The 12829-nt window shown below is 42.9% G+C and overlaps 1 protein-coding gene across 2 annotated transcripts in view; it reads left to right on the forward strand.

The window, feature by feature from the left end:
• Nucleotides 1-8134: 8134 nt before the first annotated feature.
• srgap3 (SLIT-ROBO Rho GTPase activating protein 3) overlaps nt 8135-12829 on the forward strand; it is a 69955-nt gene continuing 65260 nt past the window's right edge. Inside the window, exon 1 of one of the 2 annotated variants that reach the window (XM_084348137.1) lies at nt 8135-8714. In XM_084348137.1, the coding sequence (XP_084204263.1) occupies nt 8651-8714 (64 nt within the window). In that variant the 5' untranslated portion in view covers nt 8135-8650. The remainder of the gene's footprint in view (nt 8715-12829) is intronic. The other variant, XM_084348138.1, reaches the window with a different exon arrangement.

The raw sequence follows: 12829 nt of genomic DNA on the forward strand, positions 1-12829 counted from the left end.
CTTTAATAAAAGATATGCTACAAAATGTTAAACTTAGTATTAAAAATACAGCTTGCATGACAAACAAAACAACAAATTATCAGTTATGCTATTTTTACGTAACTTTCTGGCTCAATTCTTTGGTTTTGCATTGTGTTTAGACGTAATGTGCATTATTGAAACCACTTTAAATCTTAATCATTTTATTTTGAAATCAAGAAGCCCAAACAGGAAATTAGGTTGGCGCTGGCTGGATTCATCTTGATCATATGTTTTTCCTTCATCCTCCCTGGCTTCTACTTCCGGGTACATCTTACAAACGTAGCTGAAGTGATCGGCAGAGGGCGCCATGATATCATCTTTTACACTTGAGAGGGAGAACTGTGATCAAAATCACTTTTCATGTAAACAACAAACAACAAAGAGACAGAATATGAAAAATAGGACATGAAAGACAGAGACAAAGTGCAGTATGTCCGTCAAATATCTGTCAACCCCTCACCAGTATCAGATGAAGTGAAATGAAATCATCTTTCTCCTTACAGTCTGTCTGTAATTAGGCCATGGTTTCTTATTCATACCAGTGGCTGTAATCCATTGCATTGACATCGGGCTGACAAATACAAAAGTTTCCTGATATTTGTCTTAAAATAAACTTTGTGATTTAGTTTATTCATCAACAACGAGCAGAATAAGATGAACATTCAGTTCAATCAATGACATATCACACAAGTTACTCATGGAGACAATATGCAGCTAGATTTTTGGCCACTAATCTGCTTTCACGTTCAAATTTGTGATTAATGGAGTTTATGTAGAGAGCGGTGATAAGAATAACTGTCTCCTCCTCTGCGTCACATGTGCTTGTGTGATTAATGAACCTCTAGGCAGTGGAAATAACAGCTTTTACTTCATTTGATAATTCTCTATCTTGTAGAAAACACCTGTGGACTTATGTTTATTTTTCTTATTCCCTGTGGTTAATTTGTGAGTAAAGAGCTTAATTATGATTACAAGAAAACGATAATTTAAATATGTTATCTTTACCTTTGAAGTCCTTCATCATAGCTGTTTCATGTCTCTTCGCACTACTCACAGTGTCTTTATTGAACATGTTTTGTTGTTTTTCTGAAATTTTGTTTTTGTTGTCTGTCCAACTGATTAGTAAGTGTGAAGTCTGAAAGACAAGTGGGCGTGTGTTCATGTCAGGGAACGAGAAGTGCTGAACAACAGATGGCCAGCGTTGCACACAGTACAGTCAGGCACTCAAAAATCCTTTGCCAACTTAATGATCTTATAAACACATTGACAAAGGCAACTTTTTCACATAATGTATGAATTTATTTTCTCTGCAAAGAAAATACGCAATGAAAAGTGAAAAGAGGTAAAAGTCAATAATAAATAAGTGATGCAACCCCAGGTTTGCTGCATTGTCAGAAGATCAGACAGGCACAACCACAGTCCTGTTTGATCTGAGTGTAACTCAGGTGTTATGCAGGTAAACCTGGTGAGACGCTTCTATCCACATATGTAACTCAGCTGCAGTAACATGCAATGTGGAGAAAACACAAGCACCTCAAAGCAGTCAGGTATGATAAACCCTGTGGGATTTTATACTGGGATTTTCTCCCAGTGCTGACAGGACCCTCGCTGGGATTATTCCTCAGATCCTTCTCTCAGTGTGGTATTACTTGTTAGAATAAAAGTGACGTTTACAGAGATATGAGCCGACTTCTTAGGGAAGAAAATACAGAGCATATCAAAGAGACATCCCGTTCTCAGTACGAGTGCATGGTGAATGATTGATTGATGACAGCGTAAGTCAGCATCAAAGCATGCTTATCAAAGTGTACGGTGGTGGTTGTCAGTGGTTTGAAATGACTGTCTTGCATTACAATCAGCTCTGATAGTTAGTTCTCTGTAGCCTTTAATCCACATCTAAAACTCTACTTTTTATTGTATTTCCTACCTAGTTGGTTACATTTAACTTCTAAATTATCTCAGGAAATGGGAGAACTTCGTCCTTGTGCCGCCACAAACAGTTGCAGATTGTGACATCATATATGATAGAGCTGCCTGTTGAAACTGCACCTTGAATCTGAAGCAATGAGGAAAGAAGGGTGCACACACTACTCGTTTTATACTAAGGTGAAGGGTTAGGGCTAGGTTTGGTCCTTTATACCATAGAATGATGCTGTATTTAAAGATCTAGTGTGTAGGATTTTGTGGCATCTACTGGTGTGGTTCAGATTGCAACCCTTCGCCTCCCCCTACATGAAGTAAAGGTAGCCACAAAAAACGCTATGGAGCCAGGGTTTGATTTGTCCCATCTAGCCTCCTGTAGAACATGCAGGTGCAACATGGCGGACTCTGCTGAAGACGACCCACCAAGCCTGCAGAATGAGCACGAGGCTTTGAAACCTGCTGCAAGTTTTGCGTTTTTTTTGTCTATATGTCAGTTTTCATCCGCTGGTTTGTGATCAGATGGCCTTATTGGTTACAAAAATGCAGATGAAAGGTTTAGATAGGGATTTTAAAAGCAACTAGGCCTACATCATGTAATGCCTAGGCTACCTGGGCATGCGTAAAATTACAGAAATACTCATAAAAGCGCCTCAAAAATCGACTGATTACATTAATTTGGAGTAGCTGTAATTAGTTACTTCACCCATGGAAAGAAGCGGCTGTAAAATGGTGGATAAATACTTCTGAACGTCACAACTCCCACGAAATGGACAAATGGTTTTGCTATCAGAAATTAATCTATTTCCTCCAATAACATTTGGAAAGTCTAGCAGAGCTGCACAATGAAATCATTTTATCCCTATTCAAGTTAGCGGGGGCTACACTTGAAGTTAGCCGTGGATGTCTCTCGTGAGCACGCTCTACAGGCCGCACATTGTGGAAGATCCGAGTAATTGTAAACCTGGGAAGTCCAGATCGGGGCTCCGCCTCTGATGCTTTATCCAGATTTCCCTTGTTGGATCCATGGGACCTGCTCCCTCTGCAGATTAAAAAGGCTCATTCTGAGGTAATGAAAACAAGATGATTCTTAGTTTCAGGTGATTATACACTGATGAAAACACAATTATGAATATTATATTACTAAATCCAACACAATGAACCTCTAATAAGCCTTCATTTAATGTTATCATTATTATTAAAAAATGTATTAAAGGTAATATGCTGGTATAAATAGACCAGACGTTGTTATTGTAAGTATGCAGAAGGCAGCTGCACCGGGCTGCCTATCTGAAGATTCCCACAGGGCAGATATCTTTTAGATTAAAAGAGATGCAGTTATGAGTGAGGCAAAGCTTCCTTTGGGTGAAGAAGAAGAAAGATATTAGGAGGAGGCAGCCTTTAAGTCTTATCTGCTGTCTTCTTCCCCACAGTTTGATAACCACGTTCACATTAAGTCCCACTCATGCATTTTATTCTCAACACGCTGTATAAACTGAGATTCAAGCATGAAGCAGTATATTTATGGGCCTATATGTCACTTTTACTTGACACTCCACACATGTAGGTAATCTGAAGTCATAAGAGATGATTGACAGTAAGGGTGTCATGGTGACAGAGGGGTCTCAGATGCCTGTAACCATGACAACCCTGGTTTGGGTTGTCTGGACCTCTCATGCAAGTCACTCCCAAGCGTTTTCCTTCACTTTCCAATGCAATTTCTGACTAATTAAATCTGAGAAATTCATTGTAATTAGAAAAATATCTTCCAACAACAATATTTGTTCAATTAGTTGCCGTTCCATTGATTTATAGATTCACTGGAAGGCTTTTAGGTGCCTGAAACTATGTGCATGCCTCCGCACATATAAATTATTATCACTCAGGCCCAGTATGGCATTTTTTCACAGCTCCCACTCTTATTCTATAGAAGGAACTCGTAAAAAGATCTCACAATGGATCTCTGTGCCATAAAAAAACAGTGAAGTCATAGTTTCCCAGGCCTCCCCCCTGAGATGCCTGATGAGAGAGGTAGGGGTGAGGAACAGAGGGATGGTGGGAGGGGATGAAGAGACTACAGAAAGGTTACCTCTGCTGACTTCTCTGTGGTAAACACAAACAAAAGCAGAATCCTCCCTGCTGTCAGTCTGAACCTTCAGAAGGCCTCTCTGTCACAGCTGCTGTGTCACAAGTAAAGTGTCTGTGCTCTCATGGCTTCGACCCTCAGACGCGTGGGTGATACATAAGGCCTGACAGGCAACTTAGACTCACCACCGGAGCTGCAAAGACAGAGAGATGCAGTGAGACACATAGCACAGGAACACACACACACACCAGAGGCCATTTTAATTCCTCAGGGGCTTTGGGTCCTTGCGAAGACCCTGTGCATGTTGTGCATTTCTGTCAGCATACAGAAAATATGTTTGGCCAGCATTAGTGGTGGGGAAACAGCAGAGAGTGAATGGATGTCCATAGAGAAGGAGAAATGACTGAATAGGTCCCCCTCATCTCTGTAATTGTTCAATTAGACTCTCCGGGGTGACTCTGTAATTATTTCACCTCATTTGTGCACTGTTACATCTTCATATTTCATATTACATTGCCTTTTAAGTTGGTGTTAATGGCTGCAGACTATCAGGAGGCTCAAGCTTACAGTGACGTGTCTGATACTGCGATGTCCTTTCGGGATTGTGAAAGTCATTTTGTCAGCTAGATCATGAAACCGAGTCAATTCCTCACCATTTAGCACTCAGATGCTTGTTGAATAGACTGAATTATTCTAACATAAGGTCAAAATGATATCGCCAAAGTAAATGTTGTTCTTGAGGATCAATTTTCAATCTTATGTTGTCACAATGTACTTGTGGTCTGGTTAGGTTTAGGCACAACACCCACATGCACTGGTGGACTCAGGGGGCTGCAGGGGGGCGATCACCCTCCCTGCTGCCCCCATGTTTGAAAATAACACCACAATAGTTCCCTCTTGGATGCCCCTGTGGTAAAATAAATATGATAAAGTGCCCTCTAAGGTGCCCTTCCAGTGGATGAAACGTGGTAAGTGCCATCTCTTCACTATGAATATATAACGACCCTCTGCGTGCTGGTACCCCACCGCATACAGCTGGTGCCCTTTTTATTTTTTCTCCCCTGCCCCTTAAACATCCTGAGTCTGCCACTGTCCACATGGTTGGTGCTAGGAAAAGATCATGTTCTTGGCTTACCTGGTTATGTCAGCACAAAAAATGTCTCTTCAAAAATATCCAGTTGTATTGCCTCAAACACAGCTGAAAATTGTCCAAGTGGATTCATGCTTACAATTAGTGAAACACAGTCTTGAACAGGGGTCTCTTGCTTGGTAGCCATATCGCCTTGATATCAAGCCGCCACCATCCCCCTGCACACCTCCTGACATGAATATCAGCTCGTACACAGTACATGAAATGTGAATGCGATTTGACACGTTTTAGAAATAATGTATGAAATTTACAAATTTTGTGAAGTGTAAATGTACAGCTGTACAACAAATGTGGCAGAACGTACACCTGAAACATGTCAGAAACGTCCTCCTACACCTGTCACCTTGAAATATACACCGGAGCCTGTGTGTTGAAGGTGGAAGTGAAATGCAGAGGGTTTCTACAGCGTGGCAGTTTACAGGTTTGACTCACCTCATTGCGAGTCAACAGCCTGTTCCAACCTGAACGGAAAACAGCGAAGGTGACAGACAACAAACTGAGTCTCATGGGCTGATAAAGAAAACAGTGAAGTACTCAGATGACAGCATCTGCCAGTAAACACATTCGGTCTCTGTCGCTAAAATGCTTTGAAAATCTTCCCTTCATGATTTGAATTCAAATATTCTTTTTCCCATGTATGAAACACATGATTCCCATCACATAGGTTGAGGTGTATGAGCATAATTAATGTAAACACAAACATTGAACTAATCTTAACCACATTTGAGAGGTCTTAGCACTCCTGTCCTATGTCCTATGGGCAATATGATCATGCATTATCTTGTCCTCGTGGACCAGTTTGTGTGAAGTTTTTATCCCCTTTGTTTGATTTATTCTCGCCTCAGCCGTTTCTTATCTTCTGTATACACAGCTAAAGCCACTTCTGTCACTGATGACATCATCTTCGTCTTTAATTGACAGCGTCAGCTCTGCCAGCAGAGAAGAAGAGGTGGAAAAAACAATGGATGCAACAAAGGCGTGACGACACACCTGTTAGATGGCACAAAAGACAATTTTCCTCTTAAAAGATAATGGGTTTGCGCACAGTTGCAGCCACTGCGGTGCCTCCATGATTACACATCAAAGCATCAGAGGTGGTGTTGGTGGCTGGTGTGTCATGTCCGAGCCATTTCACCACCAGGCCTCTGCTCTGAGTGTCTGTGCAGCAGCACGTCAGAGATTATCCCCACATGACCTCTGCTGAGATGTGCCATATCTCCTCAACGGTAGGAGACACGGTGGAAGTAATGAAGAGATAAAATTGTGACGTTTCCAGGGAGATGGAGTCTGAAGAGGAAGGAGTTTTCATTGTCAGGTCTATTTTTACCTCTGGATAATGATTGTTATCAGCAGATATCAGTGATATGATGTGATGTGATGTGATGTGATGTGATGTGTGAAATGTGAATTTAAATTCAGGATTGGGTGGTAACAGATTACAGGTAATGATGTAATCAGATTCCCCCCAAAAGTGACTAAAATCAGCCTGGATTACGTTTGATCACATGTCTGATTACGTTCTGATTCTGATCACATTGACAATTTTAGCACAACGAAGCTTTCTTCCTGATAACCAGTGCTCACGATTAACTCATCAAAAGCACATCTGACATACAGAGCTTCTTAGACATGTGCTCCATTTTGTGGCTGACCTGGCAGGAGAAAAAAAATAACAGTGTTGAGTGGAGATGTAAGGTTCAAGCAGCAGCAGGTCCTTCAAACCAGCCTTTCATTCTTGGCAACATCGCCATCAAGAACTGTTGTTCTGAATGCGGCCCTCCTAGAGAGGGCTCCAGGGGGTCTACAGCAATTTATTTTAGATATCATTTCATCCATATGTATCACAATGACATAATGTGTGATTACTCTTGCTGATGGGTTTCATAAACTGTGGGTAATAAAGCAAAAATCCTATCAGGCAGGGGACAAAATGTTATCATGTGGGGGTCAGCGGTCTAATTTGAGCCACTTTGGTGATCCTTGATGTGAAAAAGTTCAGGAACACCTGACTTACAGTTCAAAATGTGTGCACACATTCTTGTGGCTGTGTCCATTTTCTTTTTTCAGAGTTAGATTTTGTAAGTAATCTAAAAAGATTAATTTAAAGTATTCAGATTAGATTACATGCTTTACTCCAACTGATAACAATACTGATTACACTAAAATGCCATGTAATTTGTATCAGTGACTGACCACATTTCAAAGTAATCTGACCCAGCCTTGCATTTTACGTGTGTGTGTGTGTGTGTGTGGGGACATACTTCAGTTTACACCAGTGGAGGCTGATCAATAGAGGGTGCTAGGGTGCCTCCTCGCCTCTCCCCACACTAAGAAGAATCACATAGACCTTCAATAGATAAAAAGATTAAAAGTGTAAAGTCAGTGCTGTGTGACATACAGCACCATGAGCCCAGGGTAAATAACAACAATCCCCATTGTCTCTCACTGACGGTGCAGTTGCTCCTTTTCATTGACAAATAACATCTCGGTGGGACCAGTGCAAAATGCATCTGAATTAGTTGAGTCGAGTGGCTTGTGTTGGTAGCTTGAACCTGGTGATGCTTTAACCAAACATCAGACTCTGGATTCAGTCTGACACTCATGGTCCTGTCCTGGTCCAGTGTTCAGCTTACACAAGTGTGCTGGTACTTGAATTCCACCAGCCACAACTGGGTTACACAGCCACATTATGGGGGACCTGTCACCCACTTGGGGAGAGAAACACAATCCCCATCACTTATAAATAAAGTTTGAGGTAAGGTCAGAGGCATGGTTAGAGCTGGTTAGACAAGAAGTGGTTATGGTAAGTTTGCAGGAAATGAATTATGAACGTCCTCTGAAGTCTCTCTATCTCTCTCTCTGTGCGTGTGTGTGTGTGTGTGTGTGTGAGGGGGGTGCTGCTGCTGCTTGACAATATGAGGAGGCTCACGTGACGATCTTTTAAATTCCTGTCTCCCTGCAGCGCACTTTGTCACAGTGGGGACGGTGTCTGCTGCCTCGCTCCTCCTCGTACGCATGTCTGCTCGCTTCTCGGACACAGAGGGCACACAGGGAGGACTCGGCTGCTCCTTCATCATGTCGTTGTTATAGTTTGGAGCTCGCTGCTCGCTTGTGTTCTTTTGTGTTGAAGGCTTTTTTTTTGTGACTTGACTGGTGCCAGCAGCAGCAGCAGCAGGAGGAGGAGGAGGAGGACTACGCTCCTCTGCCAGAAAAAAAAAAAGAAGAGAAAAAGAAAAAAATAATGCAACGCTGGTGTTATTTCTGCACTGCTTTCCCCGCGACCAGGTTCATCTGAAGTGTCGGGCTGCAGGATTAATAACACACACACACACCCGAGGTTTTATTCTCCTCAGTGCGCGCAGACCAGCGGAGAAAGGAAGGCGAGGAACGCGGAGCAGCGGCGTTACAAGTCGGGGGATCATCACCTAAAGACCCGAGAGAGACCTCGACCTCCTCCCAAAACCTGAGGAACGATGTCATCCACCAGATTCAAGAAGGATAAGGAGATCATAGCGGACTATGAGACCCAAGTGAAAGGTGCGGTGTGAGTGCGGTGTGTGTGTCCGCTCTGTGTGCATTGTCTCTGCAGAGGCTGACTCCGGCTGACCCGGAGCCTCGGTCTTTATCAGCCTGCGTGTGGTTTTTTTTGCTTTCCTCATTGTGATTTGTGTGTTTTGATGCAATCCGCCTGTTATCGTGTGTTAAAACAGGGAGCACTGACAGAGCCACCGGTTGTATGACAGGTAAACCGTGACAGTCAGCCCAATGACAAGAGCATCAAAGTGCGAGGTTTCATTTGCAGGATTTTCTTTTTTTATTCTAGTCTCTCTCGTCTGCAAAGGTTTCTTTCAGTGTCCAGAGGGATGTGTGTGGTTTGTCACAGTGTGACCACAGGATCCTGGTCCTGCAGCTTTGTTGCTGGGTGAATTGTTGAGCCAGTGTAGGATGGATGGAGGACTGTCTGTACTACTGCTCCTCATTCTTTCGCATTCTGGGGCCTGTGCCTTCATCAGATATCTGGGAATAGATTTAATGCGCTGGAGGAATATTTGCATCAGTCACATACTCATTTTCCGTTTTCAGTGCTTGTGATGTCAAGGTGGCTTCAGCTTCAGTCCACACACCCTGATCACACGCTGCTCACCTTGGAGCCTTTGATTCATTGTCAGTGATTGGCTGTTTCCTGGCACTGCTCTCACCTGGCAACATGGAGAAAATACTACTGACTGCTTTCCCACAGACTCTATAGCCATCTTATTATTACTCTACACTGAGTATGTGTCAGGGTGTTAGACATGGGGTCAACATGACTGTATGTGTAGTTTACAGGTTTAGACTTGTACCTTTAAATCCCGCTTTATCCAATTTTACCAGTAAAGTCTGTATGAAAAGCATTTAAGCATTGTGAAAAACAAACACACAAGAGAATTGGACATATATTCTAAGAAATACGGGCCATCCAACCAATGACAGGACTTTTAAAGGTCAATTCCACCAATTTTACACATTAAGGTGTGTTTACAGATCTTGGTGAGTACTGCTGCATATATGAAAAAAGTAGTATAAAGCCTTTTGTGGCTTCAGAGGAAGCTGCATGTAATCTGACAAATTTCCTCAGGTGATGTCACCCAGTGGCTAAGTTGCATTGTGGGTAATGTAGGCAGCAGGTTTTGAAAGGAAGAAGAATAAGTGGAATTAAAAAAGGCGATATCTCTGGTTCTGCTGTATCGATTTTGATCATTTGTTTTTCAACTGTCCAACAGTGTAAAGGCCCTTGCCGCTATGATGGTGAGAAACAAAATGCTGCGTGTTGGTTTTGATTGACATGCGCTAACGCTACAAGTACCCGATCAGATTTATGATTGGTTGCGTGAAAAAGAGCAATGTTGACGACCCAAGTGCCTTTCTAAAAAGTTGAGAGAGCGTTCTGATTAAAGACGCTGGTGGACACGGGGCCTTATAGGAGTGGAATGCTGGACATCTACATTACCCACAATGCAACTTAGCCACTGAGTGACATCACTGGAGTTATCAGAATTCATGCAGCTTCCTCTGGAGCCACGAAATGCTTCGTACTACTTTTGTTTTACATAAGCTGCAGTTCTCCCCTGTAAACACACTTTAATGTGTAAAAGTTGGTGGTGTTAACCTTTAAAGTGACAGTTTGCACAAACAGAACAGACTGGTTACAAGATGAATTTTTAAGTGGTATCTAGGGTTCATTTTCAAGGAGCTGGACCCATTACTAGCACTCTCACTGTCAGTGGTTTCGCTAATGTTACGCCTCAGGGGCTCCAGCTGATCATCCCTGGAGTCATGTACCAGTCAGACCTTTGGATGCTCACAGTGTGAGCAGCTGGATCTGTAGGGAAGATCTTCAGACTCACTCTTCTATGATATGGAAGTGTATCAGCTGCCGATCCGACTGATTTTTACCTACGAGACATCATCTGCTGCTTCTATAATCTCTGTGGTGCCTTATGGCATGTGTGGCCATTCAGGATTCCCATCCTATTTTGCTGCTTTCCTCTTTACTCCAGGCCATTTTTTTGCTAATTCAGGCATCAATTATTCAGCTTAGATCTGAGCATGTCATGAGAGGATTGCTCTCGTTTCACAGAGCCAGGCCTTGTCTGCTCCTCTTTGCATTAGCCGGGGCCCTTGAACTGTGTGAGGAGGAGGATGGATGTTAATTTATGGAGAATGCTGCTTGTTTCTCATTCACAGCTGGTGTGTTGCATTGCCTACAGACACGCAGAGAGCTCTGCTCCTTAGGATCCACCACCACACAACAACAATGGGAATGTTATGAGTCGAAGCAGGCAGCGAGCGAACCGTAATGAAATTCAGATTGGAAATTGCACCTGTCTTGCTCTGAGTTATTGCTTTACGGTTAATGTGTACATGGCAGAAGGGGCCAAATCATCAGCGGGTCATTGATTGGGTCATAACAAGATCACGGGGGTTGTTTTATTATGTATGAGGGCTAATATAAAAATCACTTGGTTTCAGCAGTAGTTTAACGACAAAGAAGAGATGCGGCCGGTATATTCACAAAATTTTGCTTGAGCTCAGTGGCTGCGGGTGTGAAAACACGACATAATAGAGCATCTAATTCCTCTGTGACAGTGTAACACACCACTCTGCTAAAATCTGAACCCACGGCCATTCATGAATTCTTGACGACCCTCGGGGCTGGCCGCCAAAGCCGGGGTCTCTGAAGGACCTTGGGAGATGGTGTTCACTTTATTCAAGCTGTTCAGCTGGCAGATCCGACATTAGCATGTGAATAGAGAGAGGTCGCACACTGAACAGAGAGAGACTGGCTGAGGAGCTTGGACTCTATTTTGTAGCTAACCACCGTGCGGTTGCTGGACTGCAGCTCGGCCTCCTCCTGTGTGCCAGTTTTACAGGCAGCTCGTGAAGTGTTGCTCTCGGGCTCAACCATCAGCAGCTGTTTGACATTTACATCCGAGGTTAGAGTCTGAAATATGGCTTCACATTAGGGATGAACTGAAACTTCAGTCTTTCAGCCTGGATGTTTTTCAAGTCTGGTGATCAGAAGTGAACAAGCTGGCGTAACAGTGGACGAGTAATCTCCATGAACAGATATCAGATATGAATGCAGAAACTAGGCAAGGGACAAGATTTTGGTGTTGGAAGCATTGTGGTATCCATTTGCAGTCAGAGCAGTATTGACCAATCACATTTGAGAGGGCTTTGGTTGCATGCAGATAAACAGTGGAGAGCAAAGGAAGTGAAAACGAACCGCCCGAAATTTAATCTGGAAACCAGTCGGCTATCGACTGACAGTGATTTAGCTTTTTATTCGCTTTTTAAGAATGTATCTGCAAGTGCAGATAAATTAAGAGTCTCTAAACTCCAGCTCCATTCTCGCATCTCAAGTTCCTAATCGGACTGTTAACAATGATCGGGGCACGGAAGAGGAAATCTTGGTCAGATATCTGTTACCCGTTACCTGGACATCCACTAGCTACACCTGAAGCGGAGGACAAGGGGATGAGACACAGCAGTAGCAGTAGAGAGAGGTGGTGGTGATACAGCACATGTAAAGGACAAAGCTTTGAAACCAAACCTGAGCTCTTAAAGGAGATCTATTATGCTTTTTCTGGCATTGTCCTTTCCTCCTGTGTGTTATAAAAGGTTCTTGTGCATGTAAAAGGTCTCGAAAGTTTAAAAGCCCAACTTCTGCACTCCTCCTTTGGAGCATTAAAGCATCTAAACCTATTCTAATAGTAACCCAAAATAAGATTATGAACCTGAAATGTCTCCTTTAAATGACATTTGTAAATGTCAAGACATGGGTGCACCCAGGATAGACTCCATTGTCCTCAGCCCAGCTCAGTTTTATTGAATTGGTCTTGTGGTTGCATCTTTTTGCTGTGCTGTTCTTTGACAGAACGGACAGCAGGTTGCCTGTTCTCTTGGCCGTGTTCCCTGAATCACCCTCTGCAATGAATTTCTGATTCATTGTACTTGGAGTGCAGCACACATTTTTTTCCATCCCTCATTTTCTGTTCATACACTGCCCATTAGTAATAGTATTTCTCCTCTGATGCTTTTCAGATAGAAGTTCTTGGCGTTGTCTAATAGCTTCTGTTCAAAGCCACATATGTGACTTTCTTATGCCC

The sequence above is a fragment of the Pagrus pagrus genome (assembly GCF_965226575.1).
Source record: "Pagrus pagrus genome assembly, chromosome: 3".
In the NCBI taxonomy this organism is placed as follows: domain Eukaryota; kingdom Metazoa; phylum Chordata; class Actinopteri; order Spariformes; family Sparidae; genus Pagrus; species Pagrus pagrus.